This window comes from Alosa alosa, chromosome 2 (assembly GCF_017589495.1).
Source record: "Alosa alosa isolate M-15738 ecotype Scorff River chromosome 2, AALO_Geno_1.1, whole genome shotgun sequence".
NCBI classification, from domain to species: Eukaryota; Metazoa; Chordata; class Actinopteri; order Clupeiformes; family Clupeidae; genus Alosa; species Alosa alosa.
The window spans coordinates 7,589,799-7,614,623 of NC_063190.1; the positions used below are offsets into that span (position 1 = coordinate 7,589,799).

Genomic DNA, 24,825 nt, shown 5'->3' on the forward strand with positions numbered 1-24,825 from the left:
GTGCATGTGGGGGAGGGTGAGGATTCCTAATCTTCCCACCCTGTTTTGGCCCTGGGAGGTTGGGCGTGGGGTTGCCATGCTTCACTGTAGGCCATTGCCAGACAGTACTCCCAGGGAATGTGGATTGCTATCAGCAGCCCCTGTAATGTGAACATAAGCATTTCATCGTCGTGAACTCTTATGAAATCACTATTTTACACTGTCTTGAAGTTAATGGTATTAGTTTCAGAGATTTTTGTTTAATCATACTTTTATTAAAAAGAATGATTAACATTACACTCTACAAAAAGCACTAAATAGAAATGTTCATATTTTTTCCCCTTGTAGTATCAGAGAATGTGTTTCTCTTGGGTGCCACTAAAAAAGGGTTTAGTGTCGAGTCAGGTGAAAATGCTTTAGTGGTGATTAACTTCATTTTAATTTTAACTAAGGATTCCTGTGAAGCGCTTTTGTCTTTTGTAACACTTTTTCCGACTGCGGACCGTGATCATATTGTGTGGGTCACCCTCTCGGCTCTTTTTATGTTTCTGGCGCGGGCCTAATTGCCCGGGTGTGATGTGCTGTTTATAGTCGCCCTCATCACGTCCTGGCTCATTTCATATGGGCCTCCCGGGAAAACCCTCTTAATGACATTATGTTCCGCCATTCCACCAGGCCAACAGATACGTTTGTCTGGCATCTGTGAAAAAAGTTGGCTAGCGGCCTTTTTTGTTTTTTAGTGCTTTGAAGTATTCTGTTTTCAGGATCAGCAGCCTGTTGTATCTGTGTTTGACTTGTGCGTGTGTGTGCGTGTGCGTGCGGTGTGTGTGTGTGTTTGTCTCTGTGTGTTTGTACCACACAGGGGACAAACATTCGCGTCAGGTCGTGCCATTGGTGTGGTCGTCTCCACCGGCGTTGCCACGGAGATCGGCAAGATCCGCAACCAGATGGCAGCCACCGAGCAGGAGAAGACGCCCCTGCAGCAGAAGCTGGACGAGTTCGGCCAGCAGCTCTCCAAAGTCATCTCGCTCATCTGCGTGGCCGTGTGGGTCATCAACATCGGCCACTTCGCCGACCCTGTGCACGGCGGCTCCTGGGTGCGCGGCGCCATCTACTACTTCAAGATCGCCGTGGCATTGGCTGTGGCTGCCATCCCCGAGGGCCTGCCGGCGGTCATCACCACCTGCCTGGCGCTGGGCACACGTCGCATGGCTAAGAAGAACGCCATTGTGCGCTCGCTGCCCTCCGTGGAGACTCTGGGCTGCACCTCCGTCATCTGCTCCGACAAGACCGGCACTCTGACCACCAACCAGATGTCCGTCTGCAGGGTGAGTTTCAGTGAGGGAGTGGGCGGGCGCCAGGCTTTTAAAAGGTGCAGTGGATAACTTCCAAATCTTCACAGATTTATAGGTTAAGCAACAGAGGCCTCTGTGAGGTATTTTTTTTTTCTTTTTGTGTCCATCACTTTCTGAGAAGAGTCAAAGGTGGCTTTCATTTTCAAACTTTTCACAGCTCAATTCTCTTGGGAAAAGTTGGAAAATGCAACCTAACTCTGGTTATGATGATGAGGTTTACCCAAACGGCAACGTCAGTTGTGTTTATGTATTGCGGTTGAGGGTAAATAAACACAAATAAACACAGCTGGTTAATAAAATATGGACAGAAGGTTCTGTGTAGTTCCTCTTTTTTAAACCATACCGTAGACATGGAGATTTACACTCCACCACAGTGCCTTCTGATTTCAACATCATCTAAAGGCATCATGGCCCGTTAACACAGACTTCAAAAGCATACCACGCTTCTAAACAGTTGAGGTCAGTTTTATACTCCCATATGGCCTTCTGTGAATCTCTTCGTTTTTTAACTGTCCTTGTTTTTCTCTTTTTTCCTCTCTGTGTCTCTTGTGTGTGTGATCTCCCACAAGCTGCACATCTTTGGGACAAGTTTGGGGTTGATCCCAAGACTTCCTCATCGCTTAATCTCCAAACCACATCTCTGGGTTGCATTCCATCTGAGCACGCAGGCTGTTTTGATGTGGTCTCTGGAACATGAACAGGTGGAATTTGGGAATAGGGGGTGCAGGGAGAGTTTGCAAGGTGTGTGTGTGTGTGTGTGTGTGTGGAATGGAAACTCCCTGCGGTGCTGTAATGTTTACCAGCGTCACTCAGGCCTTTGATATGGGGCCGGGGCCAGGTTGCCGGCACAACCCCGCTCGCCTGACGACACGGTTGCCGTGCACAAGTTGGCGTTTTTTTGGGCACTTGGACAGAAGGGCAGAACCGACGCAAGCCAGAACTGACACGGGTCGACGCAAATTTCAAATGTCAAGTCTGCCAAAATGTCACAGCTGGCTGAGTGGAGGTCCATTGATTTTCAAGCTGATAAGCACAAAACACACACACACACACACATACACATACACTCACATACACTCACACATACACATACACTCACACATACACTCACACTCAACACCATCTATTTGCTAGATTAGAACCCACTGAGTCCTGGCAGCCATGTTTGCTTTGTCCTGAGAGCAGCGCAGGTTCTCAGGTTCTGCTTCGGCCAAATCTTCCACATCAACCACATCAGCACCTGTCGGCACAGTCTGGCGGCTGTTCATGGAAAATCCTGCTGGTGTTTGTGTTGGCACCAACCTCCTCTGGCCAATTCCACTTTCTTTCTCTCTCTCTCTCCCTCTTCTCTCTCTCTTCTCTTCTCTCTCTCTCTCTCTTCTCTTCTCTTCTCTTCTCTTCTCTTCTCTTCTCTTCTCTTCTCTCTCTCTCTCTCTCTCTCTCTCTCTCTCTCTCTCTCTCCTTCTCTCTCTCCTCTCTTTCCTCTCCTCATCCCTTAGGTCATATCGTGCCTAACTAACATGTCCGCCCTCAGTTCTCTCCCACACTGGCCATAAATCAGTCCGGGCGGCTTTATTGCCTACAGCAGGGAATCCCTCCCTTCTAATTGGGCTGCTCGAATGCACAATCATCAGATGGTGACGACGATGATGATGAGGAAGGGTTTCTCCTCTGCCAGACCTGTTTTGGGTGCAGGCGCGAGAAGAGGTTGTGCAATGACTGTGTGATGTGTGTACCAGGATGGTGCGCTTGCCTTCTGACTCCTACTGCTCTGTCATGTCCAGGCACGACTGCCAGCCAGTTCTCGTAGTGCTTAATCATATTTCCCAGATGTTGGCCCTTGTTCTCTTTTACACTCTTAGACGTTCACCCTCTCTTGCTCCTTTTCTTTCTTTCTCTCCAACACGCGCACACACACACACACACACACACACACACACACACACACACACACACACACACACACACACACACACACACACACACACACACACACATCCTCCCTATCATTGTGCATGTGTCTAAAGAACATGTTGGCCTGCATTGAAGTTGGACTTTTTAAAATGACGCATTTTAAAATGGCTTGGTTTAATAATATTTGGGTAGTTTCACAATTAGGGTTAACACTTTGTTTTTTGAAGGCCTAAAAATGAAACCTTATTGAAATGTCATTATTTACTGTATGTTTTTTGTTTAATCTACATCCCAGGATACAATGATATTGCAACTAGTTGTTGACAATTCTTAGATATGCACACTTACAATGCTATAGGTGTGTTGGCGTGGACATATGAAACAAATGTAGTTTTAAGCCATTAGTATAAGGTTAAATATTTGTAAACAATTGGGGCATGTAGCCAGAGCAGGATCCAGAAGATAAATGCAGCAGCAAACGAAAGAAATAGCAATATAAATATGACCGTTATTGGCCGAATTCCCCAAAATGTGCAAAAAAGACAAAATCCAAATTCATGAAAAAGATCCCTAAGACAATATATTAAACAAATCTCAACATTAAGCCGTGGTCTCAATCCACGTTGGGATTGAAACAAACCTGAGAGCAGCGAGAGACGTCACTGCAGTGTCTCTCCTCCTGGGTCTCCCTCTCCCTCTAAGGAACTTCCTGTCCTCTTAAGGATCCTGCACATCATTGAAGTAAGACTGGCTCAGTAAGCTGTGTCATCATATACTGTACTTTTTATAGCGTTTAGAATATGTGTTGGAGTGGACAAAAACTGTTAGTCAGAAATCTTTAGTGGTTAAGTTTTACAAGTATATCAGTTATTATCAGTGTATCTGCCCATTGGGTTAATATGATGTGTTGAAGTGGTGAAAACAAAACAAAAGTGCTGCTAATTTTAGTCATTAAAAGTCAATTATTAAAAGTAACAGACATGTATCCGGAACAGCAATTACACTGATTGTAAATAAATAGATTTTTGTTTATTAGCTATCTACCGTACTACTGCCACATTTGCCTACTTTTACACACAGCTTCAAAAGATATGTGGCTGCTCAGACCCACAGTCATTTTCTATTTTTTGTTACTTCCTGCCACTGTGTGGTTTCCTGCCAAGATGTTTCTCTTCCTAAGAGGGAATCTCTCTCCTTGTCTGTCTCCTCACCTTCCTGACTCGCTCACTCACACACACACACTCTCTCTCTCTCTCGCACGCGCTCTCTTGCTCGCTCACTCTCTCTTTTTCGCACACACACTTGCTGATGACGTCAGTTGAAGGCTGGGTCTTGGGTCCTGTTTGACTGCAGGGATTTCCCTCCCGCAAGGCCTGCTTAATCTCCTCACTCGCTATGGGAAACTTCCGGAAAGAGTGTGGCCCTCTGGTAAATATTTACCCTCCGTGTCCATGACTCCCAGCCCCAAACAGCCTCCTCCACCCTCTTCTTCTTCTTCTTCTTCTTCTTCCTCCCACGTTTGGTTGGCAGCAACCTGATGTCACCTTCCACTGTGTGTGTGTGAGCTTTTGCAGGCCTCTTTTCCACAGCTCTGGGGTGTCTGAGCCCTTTGTGGAGCGCCATGGGAGGACTGGCTGTGTGTGTGTGTGTGTGTGTGTGAGATTACCCAATCCTGGGAGCTGGACAGAGGTCCACACCTATGCTGGTTGGTTACCACATGATCACCTCCCTCCCTCTTTCCCAATGCTCAAAAGTGATTGGGCAACAGCATGTCGTCCTGCTGGGAGCACCTGGGGACAACCCTAAGTGGCCACCACCATAGCGAACTCCAGACTGGCCCAGGCCAATCAGATCGAGCCACTAACGACTTCCTGGCACCACTTCCAGTCATACTTACTGTGCCCTGTTTCCATGGTGAACCCAAGCAACATGGCTTCAGACTGGACCAGATTGATAGAGCTCTGCGTGGCCAGTGGTGTGGTCATTTTTACTCATTTGTGACTTAGTGATAGTCACACAAATAGTAATTATGACCCAAGGGCAGAAGAATGTTCCCACTGCAGTCAGTGGACACGTTTAGCACATGACTAGTGGTTGTTGGGCCTGTTCTAGGATCAGTCTTTTTGGGTGGTCCTCGCTGGTGAGGGATTTGGGTGGTTCTATCTATGCACTGGCACTTTTGTGTCCTCAGATGATCTTAGGCCCAGTCAGGAGATCCGACGCTCACCACACACTTCTTGGTTGAACTCTTCATGTTTTCCATTTCGTTCTCATTAAATAATTTTGCTTGTTCCATCCATTCTGCTCAAAGGCAACTGAAAATATTATCAGACAGAAAACACACACACACACACACACACACACACACACACACACACACACACACACAGAAATGTCTAGTGTGTGGGATTAGGGTCTGTGAAAGCAGAACAACTGCCTGGATCATTCTCTGGAAACGTTTTTGTATAAACAGCAGCTTCTCAGGAAACACATCAGAGGGGGAAAGAACTTTCTACTAAACAGCTGCTTCATTAATTCTCCAATCAGCCGTTTTTCTTTGAGATGCACATTGAGATGGTGTGTGTGTGTGTGTGTGTGTATGTGCGTTGGCGCGTGCGTGTGTGTGACCTCCTCTGACCGTCTCAGCATTAGTGTCCATTAAACCTCCCTCTTCGAGCATAAGTTTGCTGCGGTTCTAGCACGCCCATGGAAATGAGACTGTTATGGGCATTATGCAGTATGCAGAGAGTCAAGACATGAATACTGATGTGCTCTCTCTCATTTTCCTATCCTTCTCTCTCTCTCTCTTTCTTTCTCTCTCCCCATCATCACTTCCTCTCTCCAAGACCCCCCTCTGGTCTTGGTATTTCTTTTTATCATCTCCTGCAAAACTGCACTTCTGAAAGTACCTGTGAAATGACACCCCGTCTCCTCCCTCTCTCTCAAATGACCTCTGATCAGGTCCCTATGACTATCCTCAACTGGACAGCCAGCAGGGGACCGTGAGGTGGCTCTGGCCCAGAGGCGATCAATGTTAGTCCATAGACCGCCCACTCAGGGCCACACATGCTGCTGATGTGACCGACCCTCCTGGAGACAAGTGTCCCTCTAGTCTTTCAAACAGGGAGAATAGTCATGCACCCTGATTAGCAGGGTCTCCTGTCTTTGTCTTGAAAATGACCAATGACCTCTCCTGTGTGTGTGTCACTGTATGGATCCATTGCCTCACCACCCTTTTCTTTAAATATATATGTTCTGGAATGGTTTGTGACCTGTATAAGTATGTATTAAATGAATCCAGCTCATGGCTATATGTCTAGCTTGACTCCGGCCAAGACCAAGATCACAGGGGCCGTGTGTGTGTGTGTGTGTGTGTGTGTGTTGCCGGCAGTGAGTCAGGCACTAGACAACGGGGATAGCTCTGGCCAGGTCAGTAAACTGAGCGACTGTAGATTATCCCACTACACACACACACACTGGAAAAAGCCCTGGTGGCATCATGTGGACATTGATTGGTTGTGCTGGGCAGGGAACCCCCTGCTCCTGGTTGGGTGGAGCCAAGAGTCAAACATTCTTTTTTTTTCCCTTTTCTCTTTTTCATTTCCCTTTTTCTTTCCCATGTTGTTAGTGGCCCGTTGAGACCTGTCTCTCTGTTTTTCTATTCCCTCAGTTAATCTCTCTCTCTCTCTCTCTCTCTCTCTCTCTCTCTCTCTCTCTCTCTCTCTCTCTCTCTCTCTCTCTCTCTCTCTTTCCCCTTTTCTCTCTCCACTATAAGTATGGAAAGACAAGCAGTCACATGAGATGACATCTTGTTGTGTGCCGTGTCCAAATGTTTGGTCATAGTTTACAATAGTACATTAACTATAGTTACTCGTTTGTTTAAAGCTTAACATAAACAAGTTCTTCACTGGAATCTTTATTTGTTTTGCCTCCTCCCCATCTCTCTCTGCAGATGTTTGTTGTAGAAAAGGTGGAAGGCTCCAGCTGTTCCCTCCATGAGTTCTCCATCAGTGGTTCCACATACGCTCCCGAAGGACAAGTGTGAGTAGTCATACCCTTGTCCACGTCTCAAATGGATCAACAAACAATGTCTCTATGTACACAGCTTGGCCTTCATTTACCCAAACGTCACGCTGATCCATCAGGAAAGCAAACACCCAAAACAAACATTTTGTAACATATGTGTGGCCATTCTTATCTTATTTTATCTTAATACTTGATAATAATATTCAGTGCTCATACTTACTTACTATTCATTCATTTATTCATCTTTTCAATTAAGAGCAGACTTGACAGCTGTAACATATTGAGTCTCTATGACCGATGTGCAGTATCTTTAGTAAGTAATAACAGTGGTAAACGTTAATGATGTGTGTGGTCTAGGGTTCTGTAAGGGGATGTGAGGGCTTGTGTAGGTACCACAGTGGAAAGGCTCCACATCCAGGCTTTTCCTTTGACAGTGGAAGCCCAACCCCTCTATTCATCACCTAATTCCATTCCATGTCATTCATAAGCCTCCTTTAAAGAGTCCCTCCATGTCCAAAGCCACCAACCACCTAAGATTTACTGTGCTCCCCCCTCAACGCTTTCCAACTCTTTTCAGAGGATTTATTCATAACCATTAAAAAAAATCAGGAACACTCTTCATTTGAGCTAAAATGGGTTCTTGTGAAGTAACACTGTAACACATGTGCCAGTATTGGTTTGCCGTTATTGACCGGGCAGTCAGCATTTGTCTTTCTGCCATAATACACGTTGACCTGCAGCTCGTATAAGTTGTGTTTGACTCTGGGAGACTGGGTCCTCAGTGCTGAAGCTTGGAGAGCAGACTGCACTCTGCACTTGGTGTGAGTCTAAGGTAGCCTGCGAGTTCTGTCATCACACTCTCGCTCACTTCCTTTTTTAGTAACACTAAAACACTCCGCGCTAACGAGTCTGTTTAAAAATGACTCTCAGACATGTGGGCTATGGAGTAACGTGTAATGGATGTCTTTTAAGCATTGTAGTGAGGGGCATGTATTGTCTTGTAAACATTTGTGTCTCTGTGTAAGCCTAGTGCTAATGACTCATTAAGAGTCTGGTATAGAGTATCTTTGGAAAGGATCTTTTGAAGGGTATACTGCAAACATATTGATGTCTGTAATGGCCTGGTTGTGATCCCCGTAAGAGAGCAGGGGATTGAATAACATGGCCTGGCTTAGGGGTAGCTGCAAATGTATACATGAGGGACTAGGCAAGTGTGCATGTGGTGCAGTTGACACTGTTGAGTGTGTTTTGTGTGACTGGCTATGGTTTGTGGTTCATCTCTGTCTCCCCCCTCTCTCCCTCTGTCTGTCTTTCTTCTCTGTTCTTGCAGGCTGAAGGGGGATAAGGCAGTGCAATGTGGTGACTATGACGGGCTGCTGGAGCTTGCTACAATCTGCTCCATGTGCAATGACTCCTCACTGGACTACAACGAGGTACTGATTGGTGTGTGTGTGTGTGTTGTATTTAACAAGAGGCATTTTATCATCATTTTCTTTAATGCCCTACCTCCATGCTTTTACTAGTCATTAACTTTATTTCCTGGTTGGTGGACACTTGTCTGAAGTTTGAAATCATTGGAGTTGCAGTCATCATGGACATCTATGAAGGACAGTTCAGTTCTGATTCTTGATACCTTTCCCATGGCATAATAAACCATCACCACCTTTTTCAGATCAGAAAGATGTAGACGAATTTTAAAAGCCGTTGCTTGAGATTGCATCAGCAACAGGCAACCTGGGAGTCTGTCTGGTTTGGTGTGTGTGTAGATCAGCATGGTGATGGTCACAACAGCCTGCTTTTGCTTTGATCATAAAACAGTGGAAATACTCAAACTCGTTCCTCTCTGCATTGTGGCCACATTCTTTGACTTAATGATGAGGAAACGAGGCAGTGCCGCGTTGATGTGAATGAGAGAGGAGAGGAACAGGGAATTATGAATCATGATTTGCAAATTCAATATTGTTCCATTCGTCTGTATTTCAGTAGAATGTAAATGCACTTTTTGACATGGACATCCGAGTGCTTTATGATGAATCCCTAGTGCTTTGTTTCATGGTTCTGTATATCATTAAGGGTAATTAAAAGATTTGATATCTTATTAGGAAACACTGAACTGCTTAGCACAGGCTGTTGGGTAAAGACTAAAAGGCTAAAATGTTGTCATTTCATTTGCATACTTTAATTCATGTGATTCATGATCCAGACAAAAATGAAGTGTCGTGACCTGCAAGATGAGATGATATTTCAACTTATTGCTTTGGCAAGTGCCATCATATCTGGGCTATAGTTTCAGTGTTCATATTATCAGATTAGAGTGCAGAAATGTGATGAAAATCGTCTTCCTTGAAGCAGCGGAATCTCTTTGCTTCAGCAGTCAGTGTCATTTGAGAGGTGTGTGGGTGTATGAGTGAGCTGAAGTCTGTGAGTTTTGTGTATGCATTTAGCCCTACATACAAGTTTGCATATATTCACAGGATCTGTTCTAAATGCATGCACACAGACTGGAATGCCTCAGCACTCTCCTGCTTGCATTTGAACACGCATCAACACGTGTGCTGTTCCTCTTGTCTTGATACCTTTTTCTCACTTCCTTGTTATCACCATGGTATCACCATCACTACGCTCTGTGGTTGTCAGGGACAAAGCGAGCAGAATGCAGTTTGGAGTTGTTCTGTAGTCGCATGTGCACACGGGCACCAGGCGCATCATCACGCCACATTAATGCATTGCATTACGGGCTCTTAAATATCATGCCACCAAAAAAAGTGCCCTCGTTGCAAGTGGTTCAAGTGTGGTTGTGTTCGAGGCGATTACACACGATTCACTCTTGAGAAATGATTCACTGTATTTTGGGTGCCTCATCAAAGGGAATTTGTGGTTTTCCACTAGCTTTTAAAAGTGTGCCATAGTAAAAAAAAAAAAGTAGAGAGTTGTGAACCATGTGGACTCACCACGAGTCTCTCCCTCTCTCTTCCCGGCAGGCAGAGAAGGGGGTGTTAACCCGACGTGCTACAACCCCACTGGGTCACCCAGCGCTTTGTCCATGCGCCAAAACACCGTAACTCTTTCCACTGGAAAGCTGTCGCTTTCTGGACGTACCGTGCTTGACTCTTGTTTTGGAGGTCGAGAGATGTTTCAGAGCACGGCTTTTTTAACTCTGCCTTCAGGGGGAAAGTGGGTTCGCTTACAAATCTGACCGTGTGAGCCAGTGGTCATGGCACTGGCTCCTCACTCCCTCTGCCATGAGCAAGTCATTTGTGTTATAAACGGAGTCTTTTATGTGATCATCAAAGAACTGACACTACACAAAGCCATTTTTCAACTGGAGTTAATTGAACACGATGCAGTCACCATGTCCACATCATCATTTATGTAACTCTAACTGCTGAGTGTTGTAGCTCCTGACATAAAGCCTCTGCCCACACACTGTTTGAAATGTTCCATGTAGATGTTTGGCATATTATGCCACTTTCGAGCCTCTACAATTGTTATCAAAAGAAGTGGTCAAAATATTGTTTTGCACAATAAAATATTGCACAGTATGGGGTCTGTACAGTGTGTCCATCCATTCTTGCACCAGTTGATTGCTGTTGTTGTGTCCTTCCAGGCCAAAGGTGTGTACGAGAAGGTGGGCGAGGCCACGGAGACTGCCCTGACTACCTTGGTGGAGAAGATGAACGTCTTCAAAACGAACCTGTCCGGACTCAGCAAGGTGGAGCGAGCGGGAGCGTGCAACTCGGTAAGGCAATGCCGGGATTTGATGGACGGCCCGGGGGGGTGTGTAAGAGCACGCAGAGCTGATAGAAGCGCTGGATCATTTGAGCGATGGTGGCCTGTGGAGGAGGTGGAAAAGGGACGCGCGTGTCTCTTCCATCCTCCTCGTACTCTATATCAAACGAGGACTTTATGGCTCCCGTAGCGCATTAGTGCCAGCGAAGCGAGGCTGCGTGCAACTCCATAACTTTTAAAGAGTCTTGGGTGCAAGCTGACGGTTCCAGAATAAGAGCGAGATCTTAAGGCACTGTCAGGCATGTTCTCTTTAGCCGTTTTCTTTATAGGGGCTCTTGGCTGTAAACAATGGTGGGAGAGAGAAGATACTGTAGAAGTCGAGGGTTCAGGAGTAAATGACCAGAAGTTCTGCATTTTTCCACTGCTCTCTCTCTCTCTCTCTCTCTCTCTCTCTCTCTCTCTCTCTCTCTCTCTCTCTCTCTCTCTCTCTCTCTCTCTCTCTCTCTCTCTCTCTCTCTCTCTCTCTCTCTCTCTCTCTCTCTCTCTCTCTCTCTCTCTCTCTCTCTCTCTTACAGAAGGACACTCAAATCCCCATCGCATTAATGACTAGAAAAAGCCCTTTAGCGTCACAAGTTCCCCGGGGCAAAGCATAATATTTAGACAGGCCACGAGTTTATGAAGAGGTTAGCTAAACTTTCCGTCAACCTTCCAGGCTTTCAGCGCCTTGGAAGGACAAGGCGGGGTGGGGTGGGGGTATTAGGATTTGCTTTTCATTTGAATACATTTGAGGATGAGTTCCGAATGTCATTAATGTGTGTGAGACGACTTCAAGCAGACGTTCAAGTTAAATGCTGGCCCGCTTTTTAATGGCGAGAAACGGAAAGACGAGGCATTTAGCTGAAATAATAGCTTTATGCACTCAGCGTCAGGCCATCCATCAAGTGCTTGCAACAGCAGGGCATGTCGTCTGTTCATGTCAAAAGCGTCTCGTCCTGGGGTTGGGGAGGTGGGGGCTGTTTACCAGACACCCCTGTCTGGTGTCTGGCCCCGAGTCCAATCACTCTCTTTGTCAGGCTCTCCCTGGGTGCAGGTGTCACCTAGTGGCCTGTCGGGGAACTGGCAGACATGCTGGTACATTTCATTCAGGCAGCTTTAGGAGATGTTTATGAATGAAAGCCTTTGCTTAGCAATGCCTCGGTGTAAACAGTGGAATGCATTGAACATTTATAAATATGACTTGATTTTATTTATAGTAGATTTGTTGTAGATCTCTTAAGAGGGCTACAGTGGTGTTGTGTGTACACCCGATAGCTCCCTATTCGGAGTGCTGCCTGGCTGCCTCGTGCCTCGTGGCTGCTGCTGACTGCCAAGCGGAGCCTGGGGTTCGGCAGGCGGGAGAGGCGCCATCCTGATGAAACATTAAAGCCGGCGGGGCTTTAGAAGCCTTCTGCACAGCGGCGTGGTGCAGCGCCTGTTCCGCTCAGCCAGCCAAAGAGCCCTCACCAGACACCTGGACCTGACAGGTGGCCTGGAAAAGGCCTGGAATATGCCTGACTGAAATGATCTCCCATGAGCAGCTGAGACTGACAGTTTCACCTTTTCTTACACTTTTCTTACTTCTCTGTTATTTCTCCTCTCTGTAGGTGATCAGGCAGCTGATGAAAAAGGAGTTCACTCTGGAGTTCTCCCGTGACCGCAAGTCCATGTCGGTGTACTGCAACCCCACTAAGGCTGGCTCTCAGAGCAAGATGTTTGTCAAGGTGCATTATTACAAGGCCCATGAAGGGTGGGACACTTGCCATCACTCGTCAATATCTAACAAACATGTTAATTCAAGTACAACTATCATCCCACCCACTTCAGTCCCCATAGTACTCATTTAATCCTACCAATCCTTTTTTGGAGGCCTTTCTGTGGTATACCCACGAGCACAACTCATATGATTCTGTTGAAGACATGAATGTAGATGATCTGACCAGTGCTGTGTGCTGTACGACAGGGGGCTCCGGAGGGCGTGGTTGAGCGATGCCAGTATATGCGTGTGGGCACGACCAAGGTGCCCCTGACCCAGCAGCTGAAGGAGCAGTTGATGGACACCATCCGTGACTGGGGCTCGGGCCGTGACACCCTGCGCTGCCTGGCACTGGCCACCCGCGACACGCCGCCCTGCAAGGAGGACATGGACCTGGAAAACGCCACCAATTTCGCCCAGTATGAGGTCAGACAGGAGGAGGACATGATTGGGGGTGCTGTGGCTGGAGCTGAAGCTTTTGGACCAGCCATAGCTAGATAGTTGGCTAGATAGTTGGCTACTCATTGCATACATTTCTGACCATTTCTGAGTATGGAATAAGGGTTTGTGGGAATTTTGTGTATAGGTGCATATTGGTTTGTGGATCATGCAAAAGTGGTGTTGTACACAACTGAATGTGTGATAGAATACTGAATACGAAGATAGAATAATGAAGGTTTATCATAAGTCAACTATGTTTATATCATTGTCAATACCATCGATACATATACGGTCAATACTATCTTATACATATGTGTGTGGTTGGTGTAATGGTTTGAATGTGTGTGTTTTTATCAGTCGGAGCTGACGTTTGTGGGCTGCGTCGGAATGCTGGACCCTCCCAGGAAGGAGGTCATCGGTTCAATAAAGCTGTGCAGCGAGGCCGGCATCCGCGTCATCATGATCACTGGTGACAACAAGGGCACGGCGGTGGCCATCTGCCGGCGCATCGGCATCTTCGGCGAGGACGAGGACGTGAATGGCAAGGCTTACACTGGCCGCGAGTTCGATGACCTGCCGGCCGAGTCTCAACGGGATGCGGTCAAGCGTGCCCGCTGCTTCGCCCGTGTCGAGCCGGCGCACAAGTCCAAGATCGTCGGCTTCTTGCAGTCCTTTGACGAGATCACGGCCATGGTGAGCAGACCAACACACATGTTTTCAATTGCCATGTCTTTTGACGTCAAGTCTGTAATTGTCAGTTGACAATGACTTTTATTCTGATTGATCCCAGAAGGACTACCCAAATGGGTATAATTTGTTTAGATCAAATGCTTTTCAATTTCATATGTGATTTAACTACCAAGTATATTTTGCATTAAGTAAATTGACCATGCAAGTCAAGGTCATCACTTTCTTTGATGGTTCATTTCCTTGACACTAACAACTTTTGGAACTCCTTACCCTCTAGCACAGTAGGCCATTTGAAATAGCTTCAGTCTGACTCATCAATTGTGAAACGGCATTGACAAAACAAAACAAGTGGCGAAAGCTGATCCCAGTCGTTGCATCATTGCACTCTTAGTTTGATTTGAAGAGGAGAAAGACTCTCCTCTTGTGCCATGGGGAGCACAAGCCTGAAGCATCTTATTATGCGAATGAAGGAAAGTGCACCCATTGGCTGCGTGCGTTCACTCGGTAACGGTCATGCATACTCATTGGATGTGGCACGTTGCATCAGTAGTGAGTAGCTACTGTCAGACGGGAGTCTGGGCTCCACATCCCACTGTCCACGCCTCGCCAGCGCTCTGTCCCTCTGGTCTGCCAGAACCCAGACAAGAACCCCCCCCCCCCCTTGAATGTATCAGACTGTGTCATCTCCCCATGCTGTCATGCCCCCCCACACACACACACACACACACACACACACACACACACATATATCAGACATATATATATATATATATATATATATATATATATATATATATATATATATATATACATATACATATACATATACATATACATATACATATACACACACACACATATATACACACACACACACCACCATCCCCTTCCTTGCTTTTGCTGTCAGATGGAAACCGCAGCCTCGTATAGACGGTTGCCTTTGTGTCAGACAGACACTTCACTCAAAGACTCAAAGTGAAGCCCCTGCTTTCTATTTTTCTCTCCACCCTTTCTCCATTTCTCTGTGATGTTGTTTACAGGCCTTTGTGTGTCATTTCTTGTGTGCTTGCTTGACCCCCGTACCCAGTGCACCGGTAATCCCAAATGAGGTTGTTTTTCTTAAAGTCGGGTCTGACCATGGAAACTGTTCCCTTCAAAGCAGTTCCCCATTGCTGGGGAAATGTTTTGTTGTGACTGGTTCCTTGTGCAACAAGGGGATTCATCTCCGAATGAAGACGTAAGACAGACGCAAGCATATAAACATCCAGAAGCTGCTCATTCATCTTCTATATGGGCTGTCTCCATGATCAAACGCTTGGTGTTAAATATGGCCATAAATACAGCCCTGCATAGACAGTGCCTCATTAAATGGTGGCGTGCCATTTGTGACACTTACACAATGAAATTCCTACTTTTATATTTTAATTATACAAAAATGAATAGCCCATTTAGATGGGCTGGAGATTGGGATAAAAAATCTAATACCAGTTATTACATGTGTACGTATGTAGGTGCACAGCAGTGGTTCTCAGTACAGTCTGAAGTCCAGAGAGCGAGAAGTTGCTGATGATGCTTGATGATGCTCCCCCCTCCCAGACTGGTGATGGTGTGAATGACGCCCCGGCTCTGAAGAAGGCCGAGATCGGCATCGCCATGGGCTCCGGCACGGCCGTGGCCAAGTCGGCCTCCGAGATGGTGCTCTCCGACGACAACTTCTCCACCATCGTGGCGGCCGTGGAGGAGGGCAGGGCCATCTACAACAACATGAAGCAGTTCATCCGCTACCTCATCTCCTCCAACGTTGGAGAGGTTGTCTGGTGAGAGGCTCTCCTGTTCCCATTATCGTGGGGGCGGGGTGGGGCTGGGTGTGCACCGGGTTGGGGGCTTCAGAGGAGTAGGTAGTACTTGTATGTTGAACTTGCTATCAGTCTATCAGTTTTGCAGATAGTTCTGATATGAGGCTTTTAAAGCTGCAGTTTGCAGACTTTGAGAAGAATATGTGGGAAAAGGTCACTTTTAATTGGTAGCACAGAAAGGGCTTCTTGTGAGACCAGTTTCAGCACCATGCTCTCTGTTCAAAAACCTGGGAGTTGCACTAAAATGTTTTCCTCACTGTGTTCTCAAAACAAATTATTTCACATCATGAGCCAATCAAAGCCAGGGTGTCAGTCATTTGACTATGATTGGGGCCAGAAGTTGTTTTTATACTCAAACTGCTGCAAAGATTATTAAACTATTCTGACGTGTGTGTGTGTGTGTGCGCGTGTGTGCGTGTGTGCCCTCCAACCACAGCATCTTCCTGACTGCCATCCTGGGCTTGCCTGAGGCCCTGATCCCAGTGCAGCTGCTGTGGGTGAACCTGGTGACGGACGGCCTGCCCGCAACCGCCCTGGGCTTCAACCCTCCTGACCTGGACATCATGGACAAGCCACCCCGCAACCCCAAGGAGCCCCTCATCTCTGGATGGCTCTTCTTCAGATATCTGGCCATCGGAGGTGGGCCCCTACGCACACACACACACACACACACACACACACACACACACACACACACACACACACACACACACACACACACACACACACACACACACACACACACACACACACACACACAGTCTGTCCTCAGAAATACTTGTAATAATGGCTAAAATTTTTGATAATACTAAGGCTGCTGTGTAAAGACAATGAATCATCAGAAGCTTGTAGCTAAGGCTGGTTGAAGATGGAGTAAAGGGAACGATGTTGGTTTCCTCATCCATGTCTCTGGTTCTGATGTGTAGGTTACGTTGGCCTGGGGACTGTGGGAGCGGCTACCTGGTGGTACCTGTTTGATGAGGGGGGGCCTCAGGTGTCCTTCTACCAGCTGGTGAGTGGTACACACCTCTACCTGAGAGGTCGCACAGTAGGGTTTTATTCATTAAGACAATAAATATACAATCATGTCTCTTATATAGGCAAGTAGCAAATGTGACCAATAACCAAAGGTCATTAAATGCCACTGTGCTTTCTGGTGCTTAGATGATTGATTGATTGATTGATGGATAGAATGATAGAATGGTATGGAAGGACAACTCTTAAAAATTAAATTAGAAATGTTGTTCTTCACATAATCACAATCAATTGCAACATAAAATACCTTATTTATCACGACAGACAGACATTTATTTATTTATTTATTTATTTATTTATTTATTTATTTATTTATGAAATCCACTATGAATGAATGGTGATTGTGAAATGACTGCAGCAGTAAAAGCGGTCAGCCCTGTCTCCGCACACGTGAACATGTAGCTGTAAGCGCTTGGCCAGTGGAATTTCACAAGAGCAGTCGGGAGCCAGTGGGATTAGCCCAAAAAGGAAGCAGGCAGCTGTGTTCCCACATCAGGCTCGCAGCAGCTCGGCCTCAGCCTGAGGTCCGATCTGCGGACCTCTCAAAGGTTAAGGCACTTCCCGTCCACTGAACTCTGCAGAGCATTCATCTTGTTTTTGAACAGCCATACACGGACACACAGTCACACGGACATAAACACACACACACACACACACTCACACACATACACATTTACACACAAACACACACACTCACACGGACCACGCACACTGCATGTCAGCAGTGTGGGGTGAGGGAATTCATTGTTGATTTCTTTAACGTCTCTTCCTTGGGCAAGAGACTTTGTGATTGTAGTTCAAACAAAAGTGTTTATGTAAGAACCGGAGCGACAGTCTTTGTGTTGTCTGTCCTCTTTGTTCGTTTGTATGTGAGTGCTTGTGTGTGTATACAGGGCAACTATAATCCAGACACAAATATTTGGGCTAATATTGGATGTTCTTTTTTGTGCATCCTTCCTAATTGCAGGGCATTACAAAAATGGGATCATTGTAGTTCCAAAAACTAAAGCCCTACAATATGTGAAGAGAATGGTTCCAAAACAGCATAACTCCATTTTTGAAAACATTAAGTCATGTTATTTAATTGTGTATGTCAGGTAATATCAATAAAATTGCAGTTCTGTTGTTTTGATTGAGTAAAGATACATTAAATAATAATGCCCAATTACATTCACTTTACATTCATCCACTAAACCCCCTTTTTCCTCATCCTCCCTGTCTGCAGAGGCACTTCATGCAGTGCACCGAGGACAACCCCATGTTCCAGGGCATTGACTGCGAGGTGTTTGAGTCACGCTACCCCACCACCATGGCCCTCTCTGTGCTGGTCACCATAGAGATGTTCAATGCACTCAACAGGTGGGCTGGCTCTGCGTCCTTAAATGGACTTTGGCAGGGTAGCAGCCAATGAATACAGAGAGAGCGAGGCCATTTTACACTGAAAATCTCTCCGGTTTGTTTTAACAGTCAGGGTTATGATTGTTTGGTTGATGTGAGTTACAATGCCCCACATTGTTTTGTTAGAGTCACTGTTTTGATATGTTTTTATGGTTATTGTTATTATTCTGTTAAATTCTGTTTAGTCTATTACTAATATTGGTATTGGGTCATATGACTTGACTTGACATTAATATCAAAATTAAAATGAAGAGTTTAACATTAACATTAAGATGTCACTGTAAGGACGAAAGCATCTGCTAAGAACACACACACACACACACACACACACACACACACACACACACACACACACACACACACACACACACACACACACACACACACACACACACACACACACACACACACACACACACACACACACACACACACACACACACACACACACACACACACACACACACACACACACACACACACACACACACACACACACACACACACACACACACACACACACACACACACACACACACACACACACACACACACACACACACACACACACACACACACACACACACACACACACACACACACACACACACACACACACACACACAGACACACACACACACACACACACACACACACACACACACACACACACACACACACACACACACACACACACACACACACACACACACACACACACACACACACACACACACACACACACACACACACACACACACACACACACACACACACACACACACACACACACACACACACACACACTAAACATAAGCATCATCTCAGTGGGCAGTTAGCTCATGAAATGGCAAGCTATAATGTCCAGAATGTAAAATGTATTTTCTATGTCTAGGTGAGTGACTGGTCAGTCTGCCTGGAAGTTTGTCTGGCTGTTGTTTTTTCTAATGTGCCCTCTTTCCCCACCTCCAGCCTGTCTGAGAACCAGTCCCTGCTCAGAATGCCCCCATGGGTCAACTTCTGGCTGCTGGGAGCCATCATCCTCTCCCTCTCCCTGCACTTCCTCATCCTCTACGTGGAGCCTCTGCCGGTGAGTAGTGCCCCCTCCCCCCTACCCCTCACCTACCCCAGCTGCCTGTCGACCTTTCTGACTGTCCAGCTCAACCTGTCCAGCACTCCTCCGTCTGTGTGTCTGTTTCTCAGTGTCCCCGTTGTCCTCCTTCCTTGCCATCCCACATTAGTGAGCCCCTGGTCTGTGTCCACTGTCTCCCGGCTACTCCCAGAGCCTGCCTCTGATGTTGTCTGGTCATCTTAAGATCGAGGTTGTTATGGCGCTCTCTCTCCCTAGAGCTGTGGATGTCTGACTGGTCAACGAGGTGTCCAGTACAGTAGTCCTGTTAAGACTCCAGCTGGTGTACTCCAGCTGGTGTACTTCCTCTAGAGTGGCTAGAACACCACAAAAGTGGCTTCAGTCCATTAAACATGAACATGAGTGTGGAGAACGAATATCTGGTTTCCTTGAATTCAATATAGAATTTTAGAACCTTGAATTGTTATGGTTTCCTTGAATTCAATATAGAATTTTAGAACCTTGAATTGTTGTGGAACGGAATCTTATGTTAAAATGCTCAAAAACCAACACCTTTAAGGGTTAACAAACAACACCCTCTAACCATCTTTTTCTTTTTCTTTCTTTCTCTCTCTCTCCCCCTCTCTCTCCTCAGCTCATTTTCCAGGTGACCCCGCTACACTGGTCCCAGTGGATCGTGGTGCTGAAGATCTCCATTCCCGTCATCCTGCTGGATGAAGCCCTGAAGTACCTCGCCCGTCACCATTTAGAGGGTACGTGTCCCAGATCCCTGTTTCACCAGAACAGCCTCAGCCAGACACAACTATTTGCTCAATGCATTGGATGTATACCATACAGTATGTTCATATAATACAGGAAACAGGGGTAAGCATTGTTGAGGTCTGAAAACGACTTTGAGACATAATGTTCTTGACCTGTTGCAGCATGCAGGTTTGTTTGTGATATACACGTCATGTCACAAAAGGAATTCATGATGAGATTAAGAATTAAGAATGTTGTTTTTTCTAACTCTTGAAGGTTCTCTCTATCCCTTCTCTCCCTGTTTCCTATACAGCCTAAATCTCTCCTCTCCACCTGTTCTCCAAAGGTATTCCCCCTTTTCTTTCCCATTTCTCCTTCCTTCCTTTCCATCTTTGCTCTTTCCTTCCTTCTATCCCTCTCTCTGTCCTTTAGTGCTGTCGCTCTCTCGTCATCCTCACGGTGACATGACTGACTTGGCTCTCTGTCTGTCTCTGTCTCTTGCAGGTAATGAGGAGGATAGGTACATGAAGAGTCGGCAGCTGAAATTCTGTCAACCCCCCCCCCCTTTTTCCTCCTCCGTGCACCCTCCTCTCCCCAACGCATCCCTATTACTGCATGTCCAACCACCACTAGAGATGAGCAGGGCTGTGTGTGTGTGTGTGTGTGTATGAGAGAGTGAAACTTTGTGTGTGTGCAAGCAAGCAAGCAAGCAGGGCATGACCCCTTGTATTTTGGACAGAAAAGGTATGACAAAACATGGTGTTTAGGATTTCTTTGAGGCTTTTAATTCGTAAGCTTTGGGTCACTTGCTGTATATAGTAGTGCAATAACTGGACCATAGATGTGTGTGTTTTGGGATGAGGTTTGGTGTGGGGGTCATAGTGAAGGGCCTTGAGGTCAGCATGCAGTGAGGAGGGAGGGGGCAGGGGATTGCTGGGGATGGGAGGAGGTGCAGATGGCGTGGGCGTGGACTGATGATGAACTCTCACGTGGCCACCACCATGGAAAAGACCCAGAGACGTTCCTTTGTTCCCCCTCTATGCCGCCTCACTTCCTGTTCCGTCTGTCCAGAATAGATGGAGTGTCCCCATGACAATCTCTGAGGAACACCACTGTGCTCCACACTGCTAGACAGTGTCATCATGACAGCTTTGTGTGTGTGTGTGTGTGTCTGTGTACATTTGCTTTGTGTGTTTGTGTATGTTTGCAGCACCACCACTTCTGTGGCAAAGCATGTCATTATTATCTTCAAAAACAACCCACCCCTACACTCCTCTCTCTCTCTCTCTCGTTCTCTATTTTCTGTCTTTCTTTCTCTTTCTCTTTCTCTCCCTCCCTTCTTCCCTCTGGCAGTTTCTTTCTTCCTCTTGCCTCTCTTTTGCCTTTATCTCTGTGGGGTTCTTTCCTTGTTTGCTGTAAACCATGCTGACATCAGGCAGCGTGCTTTGAATGTGCCGAGGCAGTTCCGTCTAGCATGCTACTTGCTACCCTCCCCAACCCCGCAACCCCCAATGAGGAAGCAGCACTTTGCTGACTGAACATGCCCGGCATACTGTAAACAACTGTCCCCAAAGTGTGAAATGCTCATTTACACCTCTTTCTGCAGACCAGAGGAAACTCAAAAAGTTCTCCAATGTATAAACGGTAAGCCTTCTGAAATAGTCTGATGGATTCCTCCAACAGATGCTCTAAACTGACTAGAAAACATAAAAGGCAACACCAAGATGTCTCTGAGTCTATCGAGCTTTCCGCTGTGCTAGACTCCAGCTGGCCTTTTTTTCTCGTTACGATGAGGTACGGCAGAACAACGTCGGTTTAGCGGTTTAACACTTCATTTCCGTTAGTAAAAATGAGCAGTCAGTCCAGTCAGCTGTAACTGATCCCTGGTCTGATGGCATGTAATGGAATCTTCCTATTCTAGTGTATATGCACAGGACAACACTATTCAGGAGCTGCTAGTGTAATTGGATGTAGATTAAAAGGAGCCGCGGAGACAGAGGATGGATGAGGAAGGAGTTAGGTCAGGGCAGCTAGATTTCAACTCTTTTCTTGGTGGCAAGACCAAGTTAACCCTGCTCCCACACACACACACACACACACACACACCCAGGAACAGCACTCTTCCTCTCCCCTGCACATCCTAAACTAAACCCAATTCAACGAAGCATGAATGTAACAATATTTGGCCTTGCTGTTTTTGTTTGTTTTTACCATGACATTCTAACCACATTCTGTTATGCCCTGTCGCCATACTCAGGCCAAAGTCATGTTTACTATATAGCCCCAAACCCTCCTCCTGTATGCCCTGTGTTGTACTGATAGACAAATTCCTGTAATGTTTCTGTTTTTTTGATTTGGGATTGTTTTGGGGTCATTTCAGATTGCCACTTGCCTTTTGCTCTCTTAATTTTGGTGAATGTCATTTGGGGCTCTCAGCGCCGGAGCGTAATGTTATGTAGGTCACCTTGCTTTTTCCTTGCCTCCGGGTTATGTAGGGGCATGCCACCACCAGTGCTTTGCGATACAGATGAACGTGGGTATTTCGTTTTTTTTAAAGTAATAATAATTAATAATAATAATGTATTTGACTGAAAGAACCCAGGCGGTTTTGGTTGTTTGTTTTGCTGTTAATATATGGGTATATAAATGTGTGCCCTTGCACTTTGAGGTCTAGTCCAGTATGTTAGAGAAACACCAATATGCCATGCGGACTCGCCACAAGGTCACCATGCTAGGCCAGGAAGTGTGGACATCTAAACGCTAAAGTCAGCACGCTCTGTCGGAGCCATTGGATTATACTCTGTGGCGGCTATCTTAGCTCGATCACAGGGTCACTACCAAACCATAGTTGAGTCAGGCCACTGAAACAACCAGTCACTGTGCATATATGTGTACATGTGGGTGTGTATGTATGTGCATATATGTGCATATATGTGTACATGTAGGTGTGTATGTATGTGTACATGTGGGTGTGTATGTATGTTCTCCGCGCAATGTCCGGGTGGCTTAGTCTGTTTATTTCTTGATTTTGAGCTGACCAGCAACACATTAGTATCCTGTGAGATGTTTCTCTTCACAACTTCACGTTCTTTACCAGTGCACACGTTAAAGCATATCAGGTGCTCAGCTGGTAATTGTGTTGAAGAGGGGGAATAGCCATCAGTTTTTGCATCTCACAGGGAGCTAGTTAGCTATACAAATTGTATTGATATTCATTGAAATATGTTAATATATCATGTACAGTACACCTACAACCCATATTTGGTAACTGTTTAAACATTGTCTGAGCATGGTGAACTGTGGGTTTTTCCTGTGTCATGGCAGTCTAGCATACTGGTGTTAGGAGTAGTCCGAAGTGTGGGATTTTACAGCCTTGTTAATTATTGAACTACTGAATTCTTGAACTCTGTACAGAAAAATAAGATTGCATGGAAACTTGTTACTGTAATTAATAACCTATACAGTATATGATATTTAATTTTTTTTTTAAAAGAACTTGCTTAAATGAGACCTATTTACCAACGGCGAAAGAACTGAGTAAAACTGTTTTATTTTTCTTCAAGCACATGACAAACATCTAAGGGTTTTTTTGTAGAATAGAGAGATTGTTGTTCATTGTTTCTGTTTGTTTTTATGGTTGCTGGGGGATTTGTGTGTTTTATTTCTACACGGGGGAAAAGAAAATAATGTGTAAAATAAACAGGATCATGAAAAAAATAACAATAATACAATTAATTATAATATTTCAGTGACAAGTAAATTGGTTTGAGAGTGGACTTTCCAAACGAAATATGTCTGGTTTACACAGAGTGCTATCCAGTTCTGGAACTGGGTAATGAAGTTTATTCAAAAATGTGTGTGTATATTGAAGGGCTTGGTGTGGTTTTGGGCTCTAGGAACCATGTGATGCTTGACTGAGATGCCTAATTTTGAGGATTGCCTAGCTGTATATACTTACTGTGGCCTCTACTGCAGTTAACAACCTGACTATTGCACCAGGAAGTGATCAATATGTTGATATGCAGGAGTTCCTTGGCTGTTCCCTGGCTTTGTCTTGTAGAACATAAGCGGGTTGTCTCAGGCAGTGTCTGGAGCCTCAAACTCTCAACTGAGAAATTACCGATTCTCTGTTTTGCCTTGTTAATATTAATTGTGGACACATAATTTTATATATATGAAAGACATTAAATAAAGATTATTTATCTTGTTATTTATGTGGATTTTGCCTTTTTGTCTCATTTATGACTTGTGAATGGCCTATTACAGTGATAGTGGGGCTGTTAAGCTCAACGATCTTGCTTTTTATGAAGGAAGCATGAAACTTTCAGGGTTTGTTCTTGATGACCTAAGCTTTAATTTAAGATCTGGAGACAGTTTGACCTCTGAGGTCAGATAGAGGTCACTGACCTCTGTAATATGTTGTGACACTACAGGGGAATGGGGTAAAAAATGTAAATAATATATATCACCATGAAACTTTCTCAGTTGATTACTCATGTTAAGCTAAGAAAAATATGTATTGAAAGTTTTTTTATATTTTAATGTTTAAATATGCAAATTAGGCCTTCTCATTAAAAATGTGCTAATTTGCATACATTTTAAAAAACAAAATCAGATTGTCTGATAAAGCCAGGCTCAAAATATTGTTTTCATTTTGTTGTCAAATGAGATGGGAAAATAATTACTGAGGGGTTTATGGACATCTAGTACTAGAATACACCTTGTGGTGCAACCTGGACACATCGTCAGTGATGCTCCCAGGGTCATAGGGGTCTTACA

The 24,825-nt window shown here is 45.4% G+C and overlaps 1 protein-coding gene across 1 annotated transcript in view; it reads left to right on the plus strand.

The window, feature by feature from the left end:
• The window catches only part of atp2a3 (ATPase sarcoplasmic/endoplasmic reticulum Ca2+ transporting 3), a 43,399-nt gene extending 22,756 nt beyond the window's left edge, over window positions 1-20,643 (plus strand). The window contains 16 exon segments of the mRNA XM_048230726.1: window positions 842-853; window positions 855-1,307; window positions 7,201-7,289; window positions 8,605-8,707; window positions 10,882-11,013; window positions 12,647-12,763; window positions 13,003-13,221; window positions 13,594-13,929; window positions 15,523-15,743; window positions 16,219-16,421; window positions 16,709-16,794; window positions 18,043-18,176; window positions 19,188-19,305; window positions 19,940-20,057; window positions 20,360-20,392; window positions 20,551-20,643. Of these exon segments, the coding sequence (XP_048086683.1) occupies window positions 842-853; window positions 855-1,307; window positions 7,201-7,289; window positions 8,605-8,707; window positions 10,882-11,013; window positions 12,647-12,763; window positions 13,003-13,221; window positions 13,594-13,929; window positions 15,523-15,743; window positions 16,219-16,421; window positions 16,709-16,794; window positions 18,043-18,176; window positions 19,188-19,305; window positions 19,940-20,057; window positions 20,360-20,364 (2,346 nt within the window). The 3' untranslated portion in view covers window positions 20,365-20,392; window positions 20,551-20,643.
• Window positions 20,644-24,825: the final 4,182 nt, after the last annotated feature.